Raw genomic sequence first — 26,650 nt, forward strand, 5'->3', positions numbered from 1 at the left:
TAAGTTCTTAACGTTAGACTAACTTCACATTACGAGCTCAGAAAGGAAAAAAGAAAAAAGAAAAAAAAGTCCCCCTCTCCTCGATGAAGATCTCAGACTTGTCATTCTTGAAATCACTACCGAGGATTCCCAAACGTGCTAAACTGTATGATTTCTGGAATTTTTAGAACTGGGTAGAACAAACATGTTAAACTGGATGAACAAGTGGAAGCAGGTATTTGCACTTTGTAGAGTTGTTTCTTTAGCTCTGGGTCTATAGAGTTGCTGGTGCTGTTCTAATGCTAATGCAGAGTTGTTTCTTTAGCTCTGGTTTGTTGGATGTAGTTTTTTGAGAAGGTTGGGGTTGGTTTTCTGTTGGTATTTGGGTTGTCTTCGGGTCTAGTTTGCTGCTCGAATGTGGAGCTTTCTGGGGCTTGCTTGATTGCCGTTTTTGCTGTTATTTTGATAGTCATCTGCTACTACTTCTTCCTGGTTTGATGTAGTCAATTTTTCCTACTTTTTTTTTGGTTTGATGTAGGTTAGATGTCTACTGCTGTGTTGCTTTGAGATTTGTATAGTTGTTAGCAAGAGGTAGTTTTGTGACTTCTCTGTCGTTTCTTAATCCCCAACACCGAACCTGCCCACTGTTCGCCAAAATACCACAAGAGAATCCAAACCCAGATGAGATTGACACAAACCCATCGGACCCAGATGGCAGTTGAAATGGATCGTTACCTCTCCAGCAATTGACCGAGCCTGTACCAACCACCGTGGCACAGACCTACTTTTTCTTCTTTCTCCCTTGCCTTTTCCTTCTTTTTCGTTCTCTTCCTTTCCTCTTCATCTGAGCAAACGAGAGAAGGAGATCAGAGGGAGAGGCCCAGAGAGAGACAGAGAGAGATGAGAGAACCTGAGGAAGACAGGCGGTGGGCTAACCACCGTTGGGGAGGACGACGGCGCCGGCGAAGGCATTGGGAGTCGGAAATCCGGCGTTTTCCCGGTACCCAAACATGAAGCAATCCGTTTTTGAGTTTGTATGGGAGAAGAGATTTGGGTTTGGATGGGAGAAGGGATTTGAGTTGCAGGGGTATGGAATGGAGATGGATAAAGCTGAGAGTGCAGCCGGCGAGCAAGCTTGCAGCCTTGCAGGGGTAAGGATGGAAGAATGGGATTTTGGTTTGGATGGGAGAAGGATTTTGACGATCAACGTGGGTGTTAAGTTTGAGTCGCCGTTAACTTCTCGGATTGCCTTTTAAATGACGTGGCCATTTTATAACCTTAGATTTTGTTTAAATAGATCCTAGTCGTGAACCGGCTGCTCCCCATTTCATTTGAAATAAATAAAATGAAGACGGCCCGATTCCGTAAATTAAGGGGTATAAATTCAATGGGTACCTAGTTGTTGACTACTGAAATGATTATTTCTGTCGGTTTCCATTGTCTATATACATCACTCGATCACTCTTTTCCTGGTTGAAAAGATATAATAATCCAATAATCCAATGCAATATAGTATCAACATTTTGGAGCTTCAACTAGCTAGGCAAAGTGGTAGAGAAGTTCACTTGTTTTTGATCATATTAATTAATTAAAAAAATATCTATGGATTGAATCAGTGGAATGAAATTGATTTGATCCAAATTTGACCTAATAACAACCAGTTTATTTCTCAACGAGATAGGCAGGGACGGAGCCAGAAGTTCTTATGGGCAGGGGCCAAGGGCCGAAATTTTTTTTTGGGTAGGGCCAAGTAAGCTAAATTTTCTTTTTTACCTTAAATTTTTTAATTTTTTAGATTATTTTTTTTCTCACCTTTAAATATTTTTTTTTAGGAAATTTGGGGGGGGGGCCATGGCCCCTGCCAGCCCCCCCCCCTCCCTCCCTCCGTCCCTCAGATAGGCCTCTAGGCAGGGCTCTCCATAAGTGGAGGAACTAATGTGCATGCGACCTAATAAATTAAGCTACCTAGTGCACTAAAATTATAATTAATAACCAAGATAAGCCTCTGAATTTCTAAAATAAAAATAAAAGTTAAGCTTGTTAATTTTTAAGTGTCCGTTTGGTTTAATGGTTTTAAAACTTATGGTTAAAAAAAATAACTTCAAAACACATTTTTTAAAAATGCATTGGTAAACACACTTCTAAAAATCGCACTTAAATCTACTTTCTTGCCTATTTTAAACTACCAAACATCATGGACGGATTTAGGGGTGACCAATATACGTCATGCCCCCCCCCCCCCCCCCCCCCCCCCTCAAGTCCAAAAAAGAAAAATTAGGTAAAAAATAAAAATTATAAAATAAAAAATAAAAATTTAACCTACTAATTCCTATTAACAATTTTTTTTTGGTTACCGACTCTTGCCCATTAGAGGTTTTAACTCTGTCTCTACCAAACATGACGCTTTCAAGTTTGAACGATTTTGTATAAAAATACAGGTTTAGACTACAAAATCGTCGGGCCAAATGTACTTGATTGAGTTTTAGGTGGCTCTATTCACATGCCAAATGGGCTAATCTTATGAGAGATGAGTGATGGGCTTTGGCACTCCACCGGATGTTAGGCAAAGTGACCAGTTGTTTAGTGTTTTTTTTTTTTTTTTTTTTGTGCCTCATCATTTTATATTTTGCTTAAATGCAGCTTATAACGTACAAAAAGATATTAAAATATTCGTATGCAAGTAAGTGCTGTTCTAACATCATATATAAATCATAAAAAATGAGTGGTTAATAAATATAACTTAGTTAATTTTAAAATAATAAAATAAATAAGATATGTGAGAGAAGGGGAAGCAAACAAAAATAAAGATAACACAAGAATTTAGGTTGGTTCACTTTAGAAGCGTATGTCTATCACCAGAAAGAGGATGATATAAATACCTTTTTATTAAACGACTAGATGATACAGTTATATTATATGGTCTATTTAGAGGAAAAATATGATGTGTGAGGTAGGCTAGAAAATATACGGACAACTATGATGAATATCGATATAAAAAAAAAATGGATAAATGCAAAATAAGTCAATGCGATTTACCATAATTGTAATGGATAATGCTAAAAAAACACTAGTTACACATTGGTTACATACTCCCCTTCTCACATGGGGTGGGGCGTGTGGTGAGCCCCATCCCATGTGAGAGGGGGTGTGTAACTAGTGTGTTTCTAACACCCTCAATTGTAATTAGCTCATTGTGGTATAAAAAAAGGTTAAAAACCTTATGTAGTAAGCCAAAAATACAAATAAGTCCATGCACCCAACTTTTGTCCAAATTTTTAATGGAAATCGTCTATGCCAACACTAATCGTGTTGTGATAGGTCACAGTTATCCCATTTAATAAAAAATAAAAAATAAAAATTATAATTAGAAAACTTAAAAAAGAAAGAAACAACACTAAAAATAACAAGAAGAATTAGTGGGTGGCCGACCAAATAGGGGGTGGCTTGGCCATCATATTTTAAGTTAAATTTTTGTTTCGTTCTTTTTTTATTTATATTTTATATAGAATCAACAATTGAGCAATATCTTCGGGCATCATATTCTCTCACTCTCACTCGCACTCTCACAACTAAATCGTCCTTTCAATAAGAATGATAAGGAATTCTGGATTTGAAGAAGATATATGTGTGTGTGTGTGTGTATATATATATATATATATATATATTTGAGAAATGCTATTTTTCTAACTCTTGTCCAACTCTTATTCAACTCGAACATTTTATTTGTTTTAAATTATTCATTAGATATGTAGGGTTTCCATGTAGGAAAACAAATTCAATAATTGGTTTGGAAAAAAGGTTAAATGAAAATTGGACAAGAATTGAATAAATAACTAGTATTTATATAGTCTTCAAGGGGTAGCTCAAATGCTAAAAAAACACTAGTTACACACTTGTTATATACTCCCCTTCTCACATGGAGTGAGACGTATAATTAGCTCATTGTGGTATAAAAAGGGGTTAAAAACTTTATGTAGTAAGCCAAAAATACAAATAAGTCCATGCACCCAACTTTTGTCCAAATTTTTAATGGAAATCGTCTATGCCAACACTAATCGTGTTGTGACAAGTCACAACTATCCCATATAATAAAAAATAAAAATTATAATTAGAAAAATTAAAAAAGAAAGAAACAACACTAAAAATAACAAGAAGAATTAGTGGGTGGTGACCAAATAGGGGGTGGCTTGGCCATCTTATTTTAAGTTTAATTTTTGTATTTATATTTTATATGGGATCAACATTTGAGCAATATCTTTGGCATCATATTCTCTCACTCTCACTCTCACAACTAAAACGTCCTTTCAATAAGAATGATAGGGATTTCTGGATTTGAGGAAAATTATATATATATATATATATATATATTTGAGAAATGCTGTTTTTCTAACTCTTATCCAACTAGAACATTTTATTTATTTCTTTATTTTAAATTATTCATTAGATATGTAGGGCTTTCATGTAGGAAAATAAATTCAATAATTGGTTTGAAAAAAAAGGTTAAATGAAAATTGGACAAGAATTGAATAAATAACTAGTATTTATATAGTCTTCAAAGAGTAGCTTAATCAGCTGAAAATTACGCCTCATGAAGCAAATATCATTTGTTCGAATCCTCCTTCTCCTCTTGTGTAGGCATCTCATCTATCAGAAGTGAGAAATGCTATACAGTAGACTTTTGTCCGTCTTTCATCAGCCCCTTTCCAGCGTGGCAGTCCTATTTTATTAAAAAAAATTTGAAACCAAAATCACAAAATTTGAAAACCAATATCACTGGTCGTCGAGAACAAAAACTATTTCCCCCCCCATTTTCTTTCCCACCAAAATCACGGCCTTGCCAACGCCGACGCCTTCCCCCCCATTTCGACTAGAAATCCGACGCCCTTTCGACCTCTCACAGACCGGCACCGGATCTCCGAGGTTGCCCAGACCGGCCGTCCCAGCTCGCACTCTCGAACCTAGAATAGACCGCCCGTTCCAGCTCCCCGGCCCACCGATCGGCGCCCAGATCGACTCCCAGCTCTCCCACTGACCGCCACCGGATCTCCGACGTTTCCCAGACCGGCCGTCCCAGCTCTCACTCTCGAACCCAGCACAGACCGGCCGTCCCGTCCCAGCTCTCTCTCTCGAACCCAGCGGACCGGCCGTCCCGTCCCAGCTCTCTCTCTCGAACCCAGCAGACCGGCCGTCCCGTCCCAGCTCTCTCTCTCGAACCCAGCACAGAGCATCGCCCACGAGCACCGCGGATCTCGATCTCCGACCTGGTCCGACGAGGAGCGCCAGAGCGGACCACGAGCACCGCCGATCTCCAGTCAGTCTCCCTCTCTCTCTCCGACAAAATCTCAGGTGGCACTTCTCAATCTCTGGACTGGTTGGGTCTGAATCTGGCTTTGGGTTTTTGTATGCGTTTACTGTCAAGTATTGCTTTCTCTTAGGGTTTTGTGCTTGATTAGTTGAAATTCTTGTTCTCTATGTTTTTTTTTCCTGGCCTTGTTGTTATGGTACAAGTCCTTACAAAGAGAGGAACTTTAATCAAGGGAAATTGTGAATTTCTCTGTGGGATAGAAACAGAGGAAACCCAGGAAGAAACCCGCAACAACGGCCCTCCTGTGTGCAGAGAGAGAGAGAGAGAGGGGTTGGAGAAGCAATCTTTGGAATTCTCAAGGGGCTCCATGTGGGTTCTTGATCAATTGCAAAACCCAGTAAGGAATTTGGCTGTTCTTGTTTTAGTTCGCTAGTTCTGGTTCTGTTTGTTTTCTCTGTTCCTTCTGTGGCCGCTTAGATGCTTTCCTATGCGAATTTGAGCTTAATTGATGAAATATTTTATAACCGTTTTGGGTTCTAGTGAAAATTGCCTTTCTGGTCATTTTCTTTGATTTGGGTTCCACTTGTTGTTTGATCTTAGCCTTCTGCTTGTTTTGCCTGTTCTCCCTTCCTTGCATGTTTGATCTGGTGAATTTGGTAGATCCTTAGCCTTCTTAGACTTATAACTGAGCCCTCACAGGCTCTGATTCTGTGTTCTTTTGCTTTGTTCTTGTTAATGGTGACAGGGGACTAAAACATTTTTCTCTATTTATGATTTCATGCAAATTTGGCTCTTGCATGAGGGATATCATGTTTCCTTTGAAGACTTAGACCTTCCTCATCACTTAGATCATTTTGTGGAGTGAGTTTTCTTCTCTTTTTTGTTGACGATAGTCTGTCTTTGAAAAAACCTTTTATTGGTAACCAAGCACAGCATTAAGGTTTATTGTTGTTGAATGATCAAATTAAGGTTTATTATATTTGTAATAACATATTCTTATTTTTGGATTATATTTGTAGAAATTCAGCCCTCTAATGTTGTGAATTAGCAAACAGCTGTGTCGTTATCAAATCTATGTGTGTCTTTGTGAGCCATGCACTTCATGCATTATTGCTTGTACATTTGGCAATAGATTGTTATAATGCTTACAGGGTACATTTTAAAGAAAAAAAAAATGTAAAGATGCTACTATTTACTTTTCTTCTTTATTATGATATTTAGTGATATTCTGTTATTCATTTGGGGTTTGTTTATTTTTTATTTTGATATTCTTTTGACTGGTGATTGTTTGACATGCTCGCATGCTTAGATTGGTTGGTTGGTTGAATGATATTTTCTAAGGTTTTATTTGGGTCTTTTGCATAGGTATAACAAAATGTCGGTAAATAGTGGTGCGTCAAGTGCGTCAAGTGCGTCAAGTGCACGTCCGTTATGTTATTGTGGAGTGCCTGCACGTGTCAGGTATTCTTGGACTGATACCAATACCGCCAGAAAATGGTATGGCTGTGAAAATTATAAGGTAATTTTTGAAATTAATATTGTGTTATGCTTTGTTTAATTGGTAGTAGGTGATGGCATTGTGATGACATTAATTTACTTTCTTTGTTATGCAGAGAACGGGTGATTGTGATTTTTTTGCATGGGCTAATAATGAAATGACTACGTATGAGACGAAGATAATGGAACGCCTGAAAGTCCTAGACGATAGAAGAAAGACAGATAGTGATAGACTTGAGAAGCTAATTGAAATAAAAGATAATGATCAATATGAAGCTCTTGAGAAGCTAATTGAAAAAAAATGTAATGATCAGTATGTTAAACTTGAGAAGTTAATTGAAAAAAAATATAAAGATGAATATGTTAAACTTGAGAAGCTGATTGAAAAAAAATATAATGATGAATATGTTAGACTTCGACGGGAGCTGGAGGTGCGTCGCACTAATGGGACGATGTTTTGGATGTTTCGGGTTATAGTAGTAGTGGTCATTTTGCTTTTAGTTTTTTGCCTTAGTGGCTATGGTGGATCTCGAGGTACTTACTTGATGTTAAATTAAAAGAAAATGAGAAGTATGTACCAAGTTGGGATGTACTGTTGTATGTTGGATTGTAATGTGGTCACTTGGTTTTTATTGTAGAAGAGGAATGTTATTTTGTGATTGGTTGAATGTAATATGACAGCTTATTTCATTAAACTTTTGGTTGGATGGTGGATTTTGCATAAATCATGTCATTTTGCTTTGGTAGATGGTGATTGGTTGAATGTAATATGGTGATTGCTTGAATGTTCATGGGAATATGAACAAAATAGTTTTTTACCCCCCCATTATTTTTTTCCTCACATTTTGACAGGATAACCTTCATTTTTTTTTTCCCCCCCATTATCATCCAGCCGCAAGAGTTTTGTCTCCCTTGTTTTGCTCATGTTTTTTCCCCTCAGGTTGTTTATGGAGCTTATTTACATTTTCTTTTTATCCTTTCTTTTCATTAATGTGAAAAGCTTTGCTAAAGCAAATGGGCAAGGGCCTAGTGTAGAGCAGGTATCCGTGTTGTCCACTTCCAGCATTGTAGGAATGCAAATTACAATAATAACTAGTCATGAAGGATTGTGCGTGCGTGCGTGCTATACATTAGGGAGAAGAAAGTTCTCCTTTTTGTTTTCAATAAATACTAAGAAGAGAAGCAGGCATTAGATTTGCAAGATTCCAACCTCAAAGCACAATGGACACCCTGGGATACCCCGATCAAAAAAAAAAGAAATTGCAAGATTTGAATTCCTATCTGTAAATCACAATGTTCTTAATTTAGATTCAAATCACAGTAAATTGCAAGATTCCAACCTCAAAGCACAATGTTATCATCTATCTTTTGTGTCCAAATTCAGTAATATACACAAAATTGGATCCAAATTGAACCAAATCAAAATCTTTACTGCAAATATGTAAGGAATGATAACATAACGTCATTTTTCAAGAATTGATTGTACACGAGCATTGACCATCATGCCTGGAACAAGAAGATCAAACAAAATTCCCTTGAGATCCTTGATCTGTAGACAGCGCAACACAAAAATGTATCATTGGAAAGAAACTGTGGAAGGAAAGGGAAATAAAAATTATAATTTCATGTAAGGCGAGGGCATACCACACATTTAGACATATCTACAAATACCTACGACAAGTATATAAAATCTCCTTCAACAGGACATGATGGCTGTGTATTCCCAAAAGTCTGAAACAAAATCTTCGTACGATTAATATATATGAAATAAAATTATTCGTCAACATATACGAATCAACATATCTACAAACATATATATATTTTTCTCTTTCCATACCTGTGTAACAACACTACTATGAGTTCCAATTACTTGGTCATGCGGAACATCAGTTACAAAAGTGAACGGATCTTCACTTGTGTCTAGTTCATCTACTAGTGATCTTTGGCATGGCTTCAATAAATAAAAAACCATATGAATAACATGTTACATATAATATTAAAATTACAAATCAAATATGTGGACATAATTGGTAACCATCGGCTTTCAAATATTTGCATACCTGTTTTTTTTTCCTCTGTTGTTTCCTCTGCTGATTGGGATTTGTGGCACTCTTGTTTGATGCAGCAGACTTTTTGACCGCTTTTTCAACTGCGGACACCTTTCTGTTCGATGGTTTTCTCCCTTTAGTATGAGCCACGAGAGGACTACACACCTCTACTCCATCACCAGTCATAGTCATAGACGCACTTGGGAGCAATTTTGCACTTGGAAGTGATTGGGAAGATGGACTTTGTTCACATCTTGGACCACTAAATTTATTAGTTAACATATCAACATAATTTTGCACTTCCGTGCAATGGTCCACGTTTGGTGCTACGATTGCGGCTAACTTCAACATATTTTTGCTCAGTTCAGCATATCGATCTGCAGTAGGGTTGCCACTCAAAGGATCATAACTACTTTTGATTAATTTATATGGCCGCTCCAAATCCTTCCTCCATCGGTTTAGAAAGTATTTATCGGGCAACAATTTCACATCTTCACATATAGTCAGTACAGACATGGCATGTCTGCACAAAATTCCTCTTGCTTCAAACAAATGACAACTACAATTCACGTCACATGAAACTCCATTATAGTAAACAGTGAAGCATACTTTCTTAATGTAGGAATCACTAATTTCTACCTTTTCAATCACCTGGTAGGTATTAATTCCACCTTCACTTTCTAAACAAGAGCAACCACAATACATAATCTCTGAAATCTCCTTTTGAACTTCTTTGAACTTTGCATGTGTGTACATTTTTTGAAATTGCTTCTCAAAGGGATACCTGCTTACACATGAAATCGTGGTATGAAAAGAATCGAAATCAGCGACATTCTCAACCTCAACCTTCCTACGCAAAGCGTTATCATATTGATCCACAAATTCTTTCAATGAGGTAGACGATTTCACATAACCATCAAAAAATGCATTCATACTCTCACTACGCTACGTGGTAGTCATGCCAGCCCAAAATATACTATTCAAATATGCTGGTACCCAGAAACTCCGTTCACTGTATAAATCTTGCAGCCATGCATTCTCCTCCAGATTATAACACTCAAGTACACTCTGCCATTTAGCATCAAACTCATCACATGTTTGAGAATTATACACACAACTTCGTATGGCACTCTTAATGGCTTTGTACTGTGAATTTGATCCAAACTTTTCTGGAAGTTTTTTTAGTATGTGCCATAAACAAAACCTATGTCGGGCATATGGAAAAACCTTTTTAATTGCATTTTTCATAGCTCTGTCTTGATCTGTTATAATTGCCCTTGGCGCACGGCCCTTCATACATTTCAACCATGCCTCAAACAACCAAACAAATGTCGCTGTATCTTCACTTGAAATTAACGCTGCTCCAAAAAGAATTGATTGCCCGTGATGATTCACTCCCACAAAAGGGGCAAATGGCATTTCGTACTTGTTGGTCAAGTATGTGGTGTCAAATGTAACTACATCACCAAAATCTTCATACGATGCCCTACTTCGTGCATCAGCCCAAAACACATTTTTTAGCCTAAACTCATCATCCACATCCATTTCAAAGTAGAAATCACTATCCACTTTTTGCATTCTATCGAAGTAGTCACGAAGTGCTGTAGCACCTCCTGTGCCAAGGCGAAGACGTCTTGAGTTCGCAATATAATTGCGACATTCTTTCTCTCCAAATGTGAGATTCTCGTATCCCCCAGCTTCAACGGCTAGCGAGTTATAGATCTTATTTGTTCGAATTCCAGCTCTATCATCTATATCAAGCTTTCTCTTTGTAGCAAGATCCAACTTCTTGTGACATCTAATATATCTCGCTTTGCCCGGGCTTAAATCGTGATTATGCCCTAGATTTACATTAGTCACATACCACATTGTATCCACTAATGTTGCACTCACAGTAGCCCTACACCCCGTTTTGCTTGTTTTCATTGGCTTGGAAAGGCTATTGCTTGAGCTGGATGATGCGTTGCCTTGACGAGCACATGCCAAAGTGATGTAATGTACATCTCCATTTTCATACTTTTTCTTCTTCTTCTGCACCACACCAAAACCCTCTTGCTTCGCATAATTTCTATAATATTCAAGAAGTTCCTCTGTGGAGCCAAATAACATACCCTCCTTAGGTTCCTTAACATTTTTTTCTTCATCTATAAGCTTGTGCTTCGAACGACAATTGACCAAACTATCATCTTTCAACTGTTCATTAGCTACAGTTTCATTTCCATCCGTATCAAAACAAATGAAACAAAGTGTAAAAAAATCAATTATAAATTAGAGATATGTTATAAAAATTAAAGGTAAGCATGAAACAACCAACATACCATTTTGAGGGTCTATTTCAATGGGAACAATATCTTCAACTTGTTCATGTGTCAACGAACATTCATTTTCGCAATGTGAAATCAAGGGCAGTTGTGATAAGTCCATCTAAAAGTTTCTGTAGGGAATAAAAAAAAAACCATATGAATTAAAGCTTAAAAAAAAAAAATGGGGGAATCATGACTGCATGTTATGCCTATCTATATGACTGCATGTTATGCCTATCTATATGTCCATGTATCTATTGGAGCTTGCTGATAGGTTTTAAGCTCTTTCCAATTATATCATTTATTTTCTATTATATCTATCCATGTAATTAGCTGTGTGTGTGTGTGTCCACATTCATGCGTACGCATATAGAAGATGTGCACATGTGATTTGCAATATCTACATTGTGCAGTGCCTCATCTGTGGTTTATGTTCTAGTGTCAAATGATTGAATTTCTCATAAACTGGAATATTTACAAATAATGTTTTAGAGAGGAATACAAAAATCAGATGTTTTATCCTATCAAGCACAAAGAGGGCCTCAATAATAGTTTGCGGTGTAAACTTTCCAAAATCATTCCTGGATTGGCCATATTTTATCCAAAGATATATGTTCTTTGTTGTGGTATGATATCTCATGGACATTCTAAAAGCGGAATGTCCGTGTTCGACATAACATAACATGATCATGGGTGTGGGATATGCGTCCAACACAAAATGATAGTTGGATATATCTTTACATGCCTCTTTTCTGGTAATTGCTTAACAAGTTACTCCGGCAAGGAGAGGATCATATTCCTAATTTTTTGTGTTTACAATAAACCTTGTTGATTTGTTTGGACATTTCACTAGAGGTTAGAATGTCAAAATACAAGCTCAAAGCTCAAGAAAAAAAATTGAGGAGGAAATAGTAACAGAGAGGAGAGGTTGTTTTACCTCTGAAGAGCTTGGTCAGTGGTGGAGACGGGGGCGGGGAGCTCGGTCGCCGCCGGAAAATGGAGGAGATCGGCCGGAAAAATGGGGGCACGCCTCTGCTGGAAATGGAGGAGATTGGCCGGAAAATGGGGGCACGCCTCTGCAGCTGACCGGCCGTGGGCGCTGGGTCAGAGAGAGGAGCTCGGTCGTGGGCCTGCTGGGTCAGAGAGAGGAGCTCGTTCGTGGACGCCGGTCGTGGGCACGCCTCTGCAGCTGACCGGCCGTGGGCGCCGGTCGTGGGCACGCCTCTGCAGCTGACCGGCCGTGGGCACTGGTCGTGGGTACCGGGAGCTCGGTCGTGGACGCCGGTCGTGGGCCTGCTGGGTCAGAGATAGGAGCTCGTTCGTGGACGCCGGTCCTCTGCAGCTGACCGGCCGTGGGCACTGGTCGTGGGTACCGGGAGCTCGGTGGACGCCGGTCGTGTGGGCACGCCTCTGCAGCTGACCGGCCGTGGGCACTGGTCGTGGGTACCGGGAGCTCGGTCGTGGACGCCGGTTGTGGGCCTGCTGGGTCAGAGAGAGGAGCTCGGTCGTGGACGCTCGGTCGTGGACGCCGGTCGTGGGCACGCCTCTGCAGCTGACCGGCCGTGGGCGCTGGTCGTGGGCGCCGGTCGTGGGCACTGGTCGTGGGCACGCCTCTGCCGGAAAAGCTAGAGCTCACCGGAAAAGCTAGGTGGCACGCCTGGAAAATGGGGGCACCCGGAACCACGGAGATCGCCGGAAAATGGGGAAGGAGAAAGGGGAGAAAATTTGGGGGGAGAAAATTTGGGGGGAAACTGAAATGCTGATTCAGTCAGTAGCTCGAGTCTTCGTACCCAAATTATCAACTTTTCTCCTTCATTAAATTTTGTCAGGGCCACGCTGGAAAGGGACTGATGAAAGACGGACAAAGGTCTACTGTATAGCATTTCTCATCAGAAGTTGGCTTTGTAACTTCTCTAAAAAAAAAAAAAAAAAAAAAAAAAAAAGGAGGGTAAAAGGAAGAAGGAGAAGAAAAATAGAAGGCTTTGTAATTTGTATCATTTTGCTACCAAAGCCTTGACATTCGACAAACTTAATTCGGGCTAGCTTTGTAGTCTATCACTTGACCTAAGGCCCGCGTTCGATCGACCTTAAACGGTTAAACCCTTAAACCTCACAAAGAGGCAGGGAAAACCAAAACCCGCCATAGCAGCTTAGCAGCGATGGTGAAGGCGTACTTTCGGTACGAGCCGGCGGCGGCCTTCGGAGTCATCGTATCCGGTGAGGCCAACATAGTGTACGACAGCTCCGGGAAGCACCTCCTGGCTCCGGCGCTGGAGAAGGTGGGCGTGTGGCACGTGCGGCAGGGCCTCTGCACCAAAACCCTAGCCCCTTCGCCCGCCTCTCGCGGTCCTTCTCTCGCCGTCACCTCCATTGCTTCTTCGCTTTCTTCTTCTCTGGTAGAAGCTTTTTTCTTATTCTTTTTTGTTTTCCCTTGGTATTGGTTTGGTTGCCGAGAAAGCGAGGCGACGAAAACGCAAGAGAAATAAAAGAGATTTCTTTAAAATTTTTTCTTAGTTTTGAATGTTTTGAAGTCTGAAAAATGAGATACTAAGGTTTAAGTCTAATAATGATATACTTACACTACGTGTATTGGTTCCTGTATAATAAGAAAGAAATTCACCACGAGTTTGAATTTCAAGTTTTCCAGTATTTTTAGTGACAAACCTTGCAGTTTTTTTGGTATTATGAATGATTTCTTCCCCAATATTTATTTGATAATCATTCTGAGATTTTAACATCTAACGTTCATTTATCACTCACAATTCCATGTGGAGGTTTTGGTTCTAGCTCTACTGGGTTCCAATATTGAGAATTTAGGATTTAATATTCTAAAAGTTCAATTTCATTTCCTGCAAAAAAGAAAAAAGAAAAAAGAAAAAAAGAGAAAGGTTTTCTTTTTTGGTTGATAACAAATGAGCTATGGAAAGGTGAAAGGTAACTTGAGAATATTGAGTTTGGAACCTATGAATTCAGTACTTGTTGCTTATTGTTTGCTATATATATATATATATATTTTATTTTTTAAATACGGTGTTATTTACCAATTCTCTAATTGTGAATTGATGAATTTTTGTGCTCTGTTGATGTAAGAGGAAGAGTTTTTGATTGCAGATTGCAAGTGGATATGCAGATGGCAGCATAAGAATTTGGGATAGCGACAAAGGAACTTGTGAGACCACATTGAATGGACATAAGGGGGCTGTGACTGTGCTTCGATACAATAAGCTTGGATCGTTGCTTGCATCTGGAAGCAAGGATAACGATATAATATTATGGGATGTGGTTGGCGAGACTGGCCTGTATCGGCTTCACGGGCATCGTGAGTTCGTGACCAGGTTTATCATTACAGCTTTTCAATTAAACCTGTATACTCAGATGGCTGCTGGGCTTAGCTTGCTCATCCCTATTGTTTTCTTAATTTATCTATCTTGCACTCTGTATAAATTGTGATTATTGTTTATTTGCTTTCACTTATTGTAGGTAACTGATCTTGTTTTCTTAGATTCTGGTAAAACACTTGTTAGTTCCTCCAAAGACAAGTTCTTGAGAGTGTGGGATCTTGAAATACAGCACTGTATGCAAATAGTAAGTGGTCATCACAGTGAAATATGGTCCATAGACGTTGACCCAGAGGAAAGATTTCTGGCCAGTGGGTCTGCAGATGTGGAACTTCGATTTTACACAATTAAGCATGACTTGGTGGATGGACAATCTTTAGCTACTACAAAGGGAACTGAAGTTGTGAACAATGGAGATTCATCGACTCAAAATAAATGGGATATTTTGAAGCCATTTGGAGAAATTCAGCGACAAAACAAAGATAGGGTCTCTACTGTGATTCAACAAATCAGGAAATTTGCTTGCTTGCCAAGTTGCAGGAAAGACAGTAGTGATATTCGACATACTGGATGAGGCTAAAGCAAAGCGTAAAGCGAAACGTAGGCTTCATCGGAAGAAAGTAAAAGAATCTGCAAAAGGGGCAGTTGGGGTTATGGAAAATGGTAATACAAATCTTGGCACTGGAGAGGAAGGAAATGCCCCGTTGGTTACTGCTGCTGATGTTTTTAAGCTTCTTCATACTGTTCGAGCTAGCAAAAAAATATGCTCCATTTCTTTCTGTCCAGTTACTCCAAAGAATTTGGTGGCTACTTTAGCGGTGTCTTTGAACGACAATCTATTGGAATTTTATTCCATTGAAGGAAGTGGCTGGTCAAAAGCACTTGCTGTGAAGCTCCAAGGACACCGTTCTGATGTCAAAAGTGTAACACTTAGTTCAGACAACTCTTTTTTGATGTCAACTAGTCACAAGGCAGTAAAGATCTGGAATCCAAGTAATGGTGCTTGCCTCCGAACTATTGAGTCTGGCAACGGACTATGTGGTTTAATTATTCCTCAGAACAAGTATGCACTTGTTGGAACTGATAAAGGAACTATAGAAATTATTGACGTCAGGAGTGGAACATGCTTTGAAGCAGTAGAAGCTCATGGTGGTTCTATTAGGTCAATTGCGGCGATTCCAAATGAAAATGGTTTTGTCACAGGAAGTGCGGATCGTGATGTTAAGTTCTGGGAATACCAGATTAAACAAAAATCTGGTCAAGTATGTTCTTCTTACGTTCAACTCTTAACATTTCTAAGTTTTGTATTGTACGTCATTATCTGTTATTTAGGATATTTGTCCAAGTTGAAACTCTTTTTTATGAACAACATTGTACTTATAAAAAAGGTCCTATTACTTCCAGCATTATATTATTAAATGATAATGACGATGGACCTTCCACTTTCTCTTAAGGTGCTGTTCATTTGAAAAGGTAAACCCTTTGATGCCTTTTCCATTTTTCTGAAATTCATGGATATCTCTGATAACACATGAACTCAGGTGATCTGCTCTGGTTGCTTGTAAATGGTCGTGTCATTTCAACAAAGTAAGGAAAATATCTCTAGCATCAGATGTAATCATAGTGCCACACTTGGAAGTGTCATTCTGTTGCTTTTTTTTTTTTGGTAAGGTTTAAATCTCATGATTTATCTGGATTTTTATGATGGATGATTTATTTGATGAAAGCCTTCGCTTTTCTAGCTTTGCGGGTTTTATGGTCTTTTGTTCTTCTTTTTCTCCCTAATTGGGGTCATTCTTGTATTCTTTTTGTGTATTGGCTTGCGCCCTTCTACACTTTCTAATAAAGTTGATTTACTTATAAAAAAGGGTTATACTGTCTCTGTTTGTTTTGCAGGATACTAAGCACCTAACAGTTTCAAATGTGAAGTCTATGAAGATGAACGATGATGTTTTTGTGGTTGCAGTAAGCCCTGATGCTAAATATATTGCTGTTGCACTCTTGGATTGTACAGTGAAGGTCTGACCAACTCAACCTTACAGATTTTGGTTTAGTTTCATTGTTTGGTTTGATAGGTTCCATGTATAAGATTCTTGCTAGTTGGTAATTGAGAGATCCTTGTAGTTTTGAAATTTGAATTGCTAAACATTTTTGACATTTTGAATTGTGTTCTTCGTCCAATGCCATTTTGTTTTGAATCATTAGTCCTCTAATCCTACATTTTCACACATTTATTAATAACCACCTTTTGGACCCCTTTATGGGTCATCACCTTTTTTTTTTTTTGACAAGTAAAGCAAATTTATAAAAAGCGTAAGGGGTGCAACAAAGTATAGATGAAGTATATAAGAGAAAACACGATCTTTCAGCGGCGCAGATGATTACTTCGATCTCTGGTTTTTTTATCTGACCAAGGGGGATCATGATGTTGATGATCCATTTTGAGAGAGAGAGAGAGAGGAACAAGGAAAATGGGCACGCATATCTGCAAAGTTAGAGGCTTCAAAAAGAGCGTTAACATAGATTCATTCGAAGAGAGATTTAAGGAAACAATCGTACAAGTCAGCACTGTATCCCAAAGTTTGGGGATTTGTCAAAGGACTTGACGCACAAACAGTTGTACCTCTATCCATGCCACGTAGGAAATGAGAAATCGCTAGGGTAGCATCATTATCAGTTTTCTTCTGAATCAGATGGTGTTAAATTGCTAATTTAGTTAGTTTCATCTCTTCTCATTTGTCTCCAAGAAGCCTAAGGAAGAGAGTTATCTACCTCTCAAGTTGACTGAGGGTTATGGTAAACTGGACCAAAAACCATTAGAAGGGACCTATAGAGTCTTTCTAGTTCTGTGAAATATGCTTTTAAACTTTCCCATCTCTATGGTTGTGTTGGATTTCTGGGATACCCATGAAGATTAGATAAAATTGTTGAAAGCTTACAAAATGAAGCCAGTTGTGTATCATGACTTGCTACTTGAAATTTATAAGTGAACAACTTGGACCAAATGTATCACATGTGCGTACCACTTGCCAATCATAACTTGTAGAAATGGAAGCAAATGTGTTAGTGTGAAGATACAAGCTTGTACATGTTCAAGGTGCTTGAACGAGTAAGTCCAAACAAGTAAATTACAAAATCTGTAAAAGGGATATGTGGTTCTTGTTCTCTAATTGAAGACGTAGCTTTGGAGTGTTCAATCATTGGTGAAGCATTGCCATTTCTAAACAAAGACAACAAGGAGGGATATTGGACTAAATGGTTGATGGACTACTGTCGATTCTCCTTGTATATGCTTTTGATGAAAACTTCTAATAATTTGATTTTTATTATTATTATTATTTTGTTTTTCCTATTGGAACGTAATATCTTGTTTTTGTATGTGGAGCTTCTTTATTTGCTTTGGTGTCAGTTACATCTTTCTGATGGAGTTATCTATGCCCTTTGCAGGTTTTCTTTATGCATTCACTCAAATTTTTTCTTTCCTTATATGGTCACAAGCTACCTGTACTATGTATGGATATTTCATCTAATGGTGATCTGATGGTGACTGGCTCTATGGACAAAAATTTGAAGATTTGGGGTTTGGATTTTGGTGATTGCCATAAGTCCATTTTTGCTCATGCTGATAGGTGCTGCACAATGATAAAATTAAATGTAAAAAGATGTTTCTTTAGAATTTGCATTAGTCTTATAAAACAATTCTGATGAGCTATTTACATGACAGTGTTATGGCAGTACAATTTGTACGAAATACCCATTACATGTTCAGTGTGGGGAAAGATCGCCTAGTCAAATACTGGGATGCTGATAAATTTGAGTTGCTTTTAACTCTTGAGGGACATCATGCGAATGTTCAGTGTCTTGCTATCAGCAATCGGGGCGATTTCATTGTCACTGGATCTCATGACTGATCCATACGTCGTTGGGATCGTACTGAAGAACCATTTTTCATTGAGGTATTTACTCCTTGTTTTTACTTTGATTCTAAAATTGTTTCATTAATTAAAAGGAATAATAGAACCCTTAATTCTGATAAAGCGATTTTCGTGACTAATGTTTAACCAAACAAAATGTGCATTGAATCTGCAGGAAGAGAAAGAAAAAAGGTTGGAAGAGATGTTCGAGTCTGACCTTGACAATGCATTTGAAAACAGGTATGTGCCCAAGGAAGAAGTCCCTGAGGAGGGGGCTGTGGCCTTAGCAGGAAAGAAGACTCAGGAAACCCTTACAGCAACTGACATAATTATTGATGCACTAGACATAGCGGAGGTAGAAATGAAGCGTATTGCTGAACATGAGGTAAATTTAGTTTCCATTATTGTTACCAATTTGGTCTCACTGAAGTCCATGTATCTGTTTGTTTCCATTTCTTGGAGGGCATGAAGCGATTTTTTTGGTGGGGGCCTACCCATAATGAGCATTTGGTGACATAGAGAAAAATGATGTTTGGATCCATTTATTTTACAAAAATCACCTTCTGCAAATTTTACCCAGTTTTTTTTCATATTTTATTATTTATTTATTTATTATTTTTTTTTTATGAGTGGCGTCTTTACTGGATACATAGACACACAAATGCACATATAACCCCCTACCCAACCCCTCCCACCCAACAATTTATTTGAAATGTATATATCATTTTGGTGACTTAACCTCATGGAATATCTGTTACGTGATCTCAGATTCATTAATATTCGCATTGATTTGATTGGCCTTTTAACATTCAGGAGGAGAATTCCAGTGGAAAATTACGGAATTCCAACCAAATATTATTATACTCGGGCTCTCACCATCTGATTATGTTCTCCGCGCATTTTCTAATGTTCACACTAGTGATTTGGAGCCTGCGTTGCTGGTAAGTTAGCAGCACTAATATCCTGTTGTTCTTATATAGTGAAGTCAGGAACTAAGTAGTAATCAATGTAAAGCAGTTGAACTAAAGCATCTATCATTTTATGTGGAACGGGTTTATCAATTTTAAAGAAATTGCCCTGGATGGGCACTCAACAAATAAACGAGTGGAAATCACTGATTTCAACCTTAAAATTTGATAAGTTTAATCCCTTTAGCCAGTATTCCCTAAATTTAAATCATGGTCCATCCGGGTGTTTTGTCATTTTATCTTAAGGAAACAAAAATTGTGATGTCTTTTAGTGTGTGAGAAACATTGGCTTACTTTTTTAATAGCATGTGTTTCTCACATGCTTTTTTAATAGCTTAAAGGATACATATCGTTTTTAGAGGCTGGTTTGTAAGAGTTTCCTACAAACTAGTTTGTAAGAAATTCTGTCCTTATCTTAATACAATGAAGCACATGACACATAATGGTCCAACCATGATTCTTGACATCCAACTTAAGATCTCTCCCCGTTTGGAAAAATTAGCTGTAATTCTTCTACCTTATCTTGACGAATTCAATTGTATTAGGCATTGCTCATTGAAACCTTGCCACTGGAACACACGTGATACTTTTTTTTTTAATTTTTTAATTTTTTTATAAGTAAATGAAATTTTATAAAAAGCGTAAGGCGCCCCTCTAAGTACACTGGAAGTATACACAAATAAACTCCTAAGAAGGCAAAGAAAAACGAACAAGAAAATCAAAAAAGCTAATAGACACGGGTGACAAAAAAGCCTCCGTCCAAAGATACAACATGTGAAAAAACAATGCAACAATATTCTCCATGGAATTCTCCAAGTCTTCAAAATACCTAATATTTCTCTCCTTCCAAGCACACCAAAGAATGCAAATAGGCACCATCTTCCAAATTGCAGCACTCCTTGACCTACCCGCCTTCCACCTACATGCAAATAAATCGACAACTCTCCTAGGCATAACCCAAGACATACCAAACCGAGAAAAGATATGATTCCACAAAGTAGAAGCCACATCACAATGAAGAAGTTGGTCTACAGTTTCCTTGTCTTTTTTGCACAAGTAGCATCTTGATCTTTTGATTCCTGAGATTATCCGCTGTAAGAATCTTTCCAATGGCTGCCGACCACGCGAAGAATGCCGCCCTCGAAGGAGCCTGAGTCCTCCACACACTCTTCCAAGGAAAATGACTACCCTCACAGCCGGCCAAGGAGCTAAAATAGGACTTAACCTTGAACACCCCTTTCTTGGAAGGGACCCACCTAAGCCTTTCAGCACGATCTCTACTCACCATGGCTAAATGCAACACATGAAAGAAGGATGCAAAGACACCCACTTCCCAGTCATGCGCCTCTCTAACAAAGCTTACATTCCACTGGATAGAGCCGCCCAACACCTCCATATTATCCGCAATGGAAGCATCTTTCATCCGCGCAATACCAAAAAGAACAGGAAAAGCTTCCTTCAACACCCTATCCCTGCACCATAGATCATGCCAAAATTTTGTCCTAGCCCCATCCCCCACCTCCAATCTAGAGAGACCAGAGAAAATCCCCCACCTTTTCCTGATATTCTTCCACAGCCCTACCCCATGAGCACCTACAGGCTCGCGGGAACACCACCCACCCCACAAACTACCAGACTTGGGATCCACCGCAACTCTCCACCAAGCTTCTCTCTCTATTCCATACCGCCACAACCATTTACCTAACAAAACATGGTTGAACAATAACAAATTCCGAATACCCAACCCTCCATCTGAAATTGGGGAACAGACTTTCGACCACCTCACCAAGTGAAATTTAGATTCTTCACCCAATCCACCCCAAAGAAAATCCCGTTGTAGATTCTCTAAGCGAGCAGCAACACTCCTTAGGAGATGAAACAGAGACAAAAAGTAAGTAGGCACATTGGCAATGGTACTCTTAATAAGGGTTACTTTGCAACCCTTAGAAAGGTACATCCTTTTCCAACTAGCCAAACGATGTTCAATCTTCTCAACAACCCCGTCCCAAATATGAGTGGACTTATAGGAAGCCCCCAAAGGAAGACCAAGATACTTAACCGACAAAGTAGCAAACCCACACCCTAAAATGTCGGCTAGCCTTTTCGCTTGATCAACATGCCCCACTGGAATTAAATTTGACTTTGTCAAATTAACCTTCAGACCCGAAGCTGCTTCAAACAGGAGGAAGAGACTCCGTAGATTACGTAACTGAGAAGAATGAGCACTACAAAAAATCAGAGTATCATCTGCAAACAGAAGATACGAAAAATCTGCGTCACCTATTTTAAAACCTTCCGACAATCCCCCCCTAACTGCAGTTGAGATCACTCGGCTCAAGGCTTCCATCACAAAAACAAACAAAAGAGTGACAAAGGATCCCCTTGTCTCAGTCCTCGAGAGCTACTGAAAAAACCAAAAGGGGAGCCATTGATTAACACCGAAAACCGCACAGTTGAGATACAATGAGCTATCCACCTACACCACTTTTCCCCAAAGCCACACCTCAACATATACAAAAGAAAATCCCAGTTAACATGATCGTATGCTTTCTCCAAGTCCATTTTGCAAATGATGCCTGGCACCCCCGATCTAAGCCTACTATCAATGCATTCATTAGCAATAAGAATCGGATCAAGAATCTGCCTCCCTTTGATAAAAGCGCTCTGAGATTTGGAAATGACCTTCTCCAAGACTGACTTCAATTTGTTTGCTAGAACTTTAGCCATAATCTTGTAGATGCCTCCCACCAAACTAATAGGCTGGAAATCTTTGATGGAGTTGGCCCCTGGAACTTTTGGAATAAGAGAAATAAACGAAGCATTCAGGCTCTTCTCAAACAGACCATTGGCATGAAACGCATCAAAAACCTTCATAATGTCCACTCTCACGACATCCTAGCACGCTTGGAAGAAGGCCATAGAAAAGCCATCAGGACTCGGTGCCTTATCACCATTCATAGCTGACACTACCTTCTTGACCTCCTCTTCGAACGCTCTCTCTAACCAGCTAGCATCAGAATCTGAAGTAGAATCAAAGGAAATACCATCCACCCTAGGCCTCCACCTACTCGGCTCATGAAAGAGCTTTTGGTAGAACTCAACCACGTGATCGCCAATTTCTGTCTTATTAGAAGAAAGAGTATCTCCAATCAATAAAGAGTCAATAGAGTTGTACCTTCTGTTTGAATTTGCTATGGAGTGGAAGAGTTTAGTACTCTTGTCCCCTTCTTTTAACCACAAGACTCTTGATTTCTGCCGCCAGCTCACCTCCTCCAAAAGAGTACACCTCTCTATCTCTCTGACTATCTCTGTCTTCTTGTGAAGCTCCTCCTCAACTAAAGCCCTACTTCCTTCAATAGTATCAAAAGCTTGAAGTTCTTCAAACAACTTCCTCTTGTTCCTTTCTACCTTACCAAAAACCTCTTCATTCCAAATCTTCAAATTCTTTTTCAGGGCCTTTAGTTTACAAGCAAAGGCAAAACTAGAGGTACCTTGGAACGAGTAAGAATCCCACCATTCTTTCACCTTCCCCACAAATCCTTCTGCTTTAAGCCACATGTTCTCAAATTTGAAGGATCTGTTCCCCCTAGAGAAGTCACCACAATCAAGAAGAATCGGAAATTGGTCTAAATAAAGGCGAGGAAGCCTCTTTTGAGACGACACAGGAAACCGAGCTTCCCAATCAGGGGAGACTAAAAAGCGATCAATCCTAGACCAAACAGGGGGATCAAAAGTACGTGACCAAGTAAAAGAACCCTCAGCGAGAGGAAAATCCATGAGACCCAGCTCAGAGAACTCTCTCATAGCAGGCCTACTACCCTCACCAGACTTTTCACATGTGATACTTCCACCATCTGATATTGTATTTTTCTCATAAGTTGTTTTTTTTGGGGCTTGTGAAAGCTTGTATGTTATAGTTTTCTCCTAAACTGATGTCGAAAAAGAATTCCTGTGCACCTTTTGTTGGTTAAAGATCAATTGGTTTTTGAAACCTTCTTTGCTGATCCAACAAAGTAAAAGTTGAAAAAATAAGAACTTTGGATCTTGCCCCTGAAAGTTAGATGACTCTATTAAGTGGACAGAAAACTGAATCTTTATTTTCCTTGTGCCACTAGATGTTATTGTGCAATTATGCTTGGTTTGGTTAGGATTCCCCTTTTCTATCTAGATCATTAACATGAGAAGTTTAACTGCAAGTGTCTTCCTGTGCAGGCTTTACCGTTCTCTGATGCTTTGAAGCTTATGTCTTACTTGAAGGATTGGACTTCAAATCTCGAAAAGGTAGGCTTATCTTCCTTATCAAGTTGCAGAAACATAGGCATGCTTGGATATACATAGATTGCACATGCTTGTAAATGTCATATGATTAACATTTTAATAGACTATCAACTAGAATATTTTCTCTCTCTCTCTCTCTCTCTCTCTCTCTCTCTTTGTTATCGACTTTTTCATTGTTTGTTTGCGTTAGTGTGCCCCTATTTTCAATTTTAGAATCATTCTTTGTCACTGTAACCATTATTCTCTTCCGTGTTATGTCAAATAGAAAGTAGAGGAAACTTCACTACTACGCTTTTTTCATTGTCTTAAAAAATTTGCAATGTTGGGTTATGATTTATCAACCCTTTTCATTCTCTCCTACTGTATGATTTTTTGTTAACTTCAACGGCTAGCATGTAAATGTAAAATTTTGAAAGATACAACTATGCCCTTAGCTTAAAAAAATAAAAAACTAAAATTTAAATTAAAAAAAGTAAAAAAAAAATAAAAAATGAAAAGATAAAATAAAATAAAATAAATGAAAAAGGAAAACAACCCACGGCATGGCCGTGAGTCATCTTTTACTTTTAAAAAAAAATTTTGATGGGGTATTTTGGTCACTGTGTTTCTTTTGTTAGAATTTTACGAAAAATCCTAATGGATGTGGTGATGGAAAGGGGTTGATAAATCAGTACCCCACATCTCAAAAATTTGAAGTCTGGGGAGGACATTGAAAAAGTTGTGGTAAATCAGGGAGTTAGTGAAGTTTCTCCTAAAAAGTACTTTTTTTTTTTGTTTTTTTTTTTTTTAGAAAAAAGAAAAAAGAAAAGTAATTGGCCCCTTGGGGGAAGGGGAGTCCCCAGTCATAAACAAATCATAAGAAACAAAAAATTAATTTTAAAAATTGGAAGGCACTTGGAAACTTGAGAAAACTCATCCGAGAGAATGCAAATTCATTTGTTCATTACTTGATACATCTGGGTAGGAGATGGCATCTGCCTGTACTATGTCCTTTTAAATGTTAGCTCGTGGAAGAGATTAGATCTGTTTCTGTATTTTGTCTCTTGACCTAGAATGCTAGAAGAGAATAGGCTTTTATTAGTTGATGTAATCCAATTAATTGCATTGTCTTTTGCAGATTGATCTTGTTTGCAGGGTTTCTACAGTGCTACTACAGACACATTATAATCAGTTGGTAACAACACCAGCTGCTAGACCCGTGTTGACAGTTCTTAAGGACATTCTGTATGCAAGAGTCAAGGTAAGCATAGGCATAGAGTTTTGTACTAAAGAGTTTTACAAGGTGAATGCTCTTTTTAGTAAAGTATTTATACGATTAGAAATTATATTTTTAATCTGCATTTTATTACACGTGAGGTGAAGGACTTGAGCAAACATGTCTCTGGGGTTGCTAATCTCCATGTTACAGTCTTGGCCAATCTGTGTTAATGTAAAATATGTATTTATTAAGTTCCAATTTGTAGTCGTTAGTCTGTACGGTATTACTATAGTAGCGCAAGGAAGTAAAAATGAAACCAGAAATGTGTGTTTTGTCTGATGCATAGACTGAGCCAAACAGGAAATCCACCGTAAACAAGTGTTTCTTCTTATGATGCCCTAGTCCAGCATGGCTACTAACACCATTAGTTTACTAATCTGAATGTCCAGACTGATTTCTTTCATTTGTGCAATAAATATTAAAGCCTCTCATCACTTTGTATTAACCGACTAAACTTACTCCTACCTTGATATGTAACTGGTCATCTGGCCAAAACAAGGAAAAAAAACATTGTATAGCCATTTAAGATATATGCAACGAGAACACTAAAACTGGTGTACATTATAACTTCCATGACTAACATGCAATAAGTGTGGAGATTGGATGATGTTTGAAATTGCAAAATTAGCTACATTAGAACTGCCACTGTTACATTTTCAAGCTATTGTGCCGTCTAGCGTTTTGTCAGTTCTAGCATTTTATGTCTTTAATCTGTCTGGTGGAATAGGATGGCAACATTTGTTAAACTGATGATTTCTTGCACATGAAATTGTATAATGCATCTTTGAGGAAAGCACTAGCATGGAATCTGTGGATCAACTAAAGAAAAATTTGATCTGTGTTTGTAATATATGTGCTGATCTGTGTTAAATTTGATCTCATCAAATCTGTTTCTAATCTCCCTCAAGACTCGTCATTGCATATCAAACGGCGTATGGATGAGACAAGTTGATTTTGAATTGGTCCCGTGTATATGATGCTAGCCCTTGGATCTTGCCTTGTTATTGTTCAAGTGTGTATATATATATATATATGATACGATAAGAAAACAGAGCGACTTGAGATATATCATTGACAAGATGATGGTTGAATTTCTGTCAGGAATGCAAAGATAGACTTGGTTTCAACCTTGCAGCTATGGAACATCTAAAGGTTCGTGTATTTGTTCATTGTCTCTTGCCTATTGAATTCAAAATGAGATGCTTGGCCGAAAATATAAATGAAAGAAAAACATATAAATGACATAGGCTGATTTTCAATTTGATATTTTAGCAACTGAAGGCTTCAAGGTCTGATGCACTTTGTCGAGATGCAAAATCAAAGTTACTAGAGATTCGTGCACAACATTCAAAACCTTTAGATGAAAGGTTAGAGACAAGAGAAGAAAAAGGGAAAAAGAAGAGACAGACGAAATGAAGTGATAGGCATGCTTGGACATGATTTGGGGGCAAGAAAAACTATATCAAGCGTATCCTGAGTTGAAGCAGACAATCGGTAGGAGGTTCTGTTTACTACAAAGTTTCATTCTTGTCTCAACGAAATGTACAACGGTCATCAGTTGCCTTACAGCACATTTCTGCATGCTTGGATAGTACGTATGTATTGGTGGGGCAATTAAATTTTGATCCAAAGTGTAGTATTTAGTTCTTTATTTGCTTCAAGATTGATCCGTATAAATAGTTTTTTCTTTTTTGTGTATTTTTTTTTATACCATTAGTAATTATTATTTCTTCCTAAAATTTAGTGATATAGATTGATTCCT

The 26,650-nt window shown here is 38.4% G+C and overlaps 2 protein-coding genes, 1 long non-coding RNA gene and 1 pseudogene across 3 annotated transcripts; 1 reads left to right on the forward strand and 3 right to left on the reverse strand.

Annotated features, from left to right (window-relative positions):
* Positions 1–8,452: 8,452 nt before the first annotated feature.
* On the reverse strand, positions 8,453–9,762 carry LOC133872570 (protein FAR1-RELATED SEQUENCE 9-like). The gene is made up of 3 exons (XM_062310130.1): positions 8,842–9,762; positions 8,619–8,732; positions 8,453–8,512 (listed from the first exon to the last, which is right to left on the reverse strand). Exons 1-3 carry the CDS (start codon positions 9,760–9,762, stop codon positions 8,453–8,455), a joined length of 1,095 nt encoding a protein of 364 aa, XP_062166114.1.
* A 12-nt stretch (positions 9,763–9,774) lies between these two features.
* Positions 9,775–10,698, reverse strand: LOC133872571 (protein FAR1-RELATED SEQUENCE 4-like). Its single transcript, XM_062310131.1, has 2 exons — positions 10,342–10,698; positions 9,775–10,119 (listed from the first exon to the last, which is right to left on the reverse strand). Exons 1-2 carry the CDS (start codon positions 10,696–10,698, stop codon positions 9,775–9,777), a joined length of 702 nt encoding a protein of 233 aa, XP_062166115.1.
* A 167-nt stretch (positions 10,699–10,865) lies between these two features.
* LOC133872808 (uncharacterized) lies at positions 10,866–12,115 on the reverse strand. Its single transcript, XR_009901076.1, has 3 exons — positions 12,070–12,115; positions 11,148–11,263; positions 10,866–11,033 (listed from the first exon to the last, which is right to left on the reverse strand). It is a non-coding gene; the product is annotated as an uncharacterized LOC133872808 (long non-coding RNA).
* A 1,140-nt stretch (positions 12,116–13,255) lies between these two features.
* Positions 13,256–26,627, forward strand: LOC133872377 (uncharacterized; annotated as a pseudogene).
* The last annotated feature ends 23 nt before the right edge of the window (positions 26,628–26,650 follow it).

Source organism: Alnus glutinosa, chromosome 7, assembly GCF_958979055.1.
Source record: "Alnus glutinosa chromosome 7, dhAlnGlut1.1, whole genome shotgun sequence".
In the NCBI taxonomy this organism is placed as follows: Eukaryota; Viridiplantae; Streptophyta; class Magnoliopsida; order Fagales; family Betulaceae; genus Alnus; species Alnus glutinosa.

Coding starts and splice junctions, on each gene's coding strand:
- LOC133872570 (XM_062310130.1), bottom strand. CDS start 9,762: ATGAATGCATTTTTTGATGGTTATGTGAAATCGTCTACCTCATTGAAA. Junction 8,733..8,841: donor AACAGAGGAAAAAAAAACAG/GTATGCAAATAT, acceptor TATTTATTGAAG/CCATGCCAAAGATCACTAGT. Junction 8,513..8,618: donor ATAGTAGTGTTGTTACACAG/GTATGGAAAGAG, acceptor ATTTTGTTTCAG/ACTTTTGGGAATACACAGCC.
- LOC133872571 (XM_062310131.1), bottom strand. CDS start 10,698: ATGTGGTATGTGACTAATGTAAATCTAGGGCATAATCACGATTTAAGC. Junction 10,120..10,341: donor ATGAGTTTAGGCTAAAAAAT/GTGTTTTGGGCT, acceptor AAATGTATGAAG/GGCCGTGCGCCAAGGGCAAT.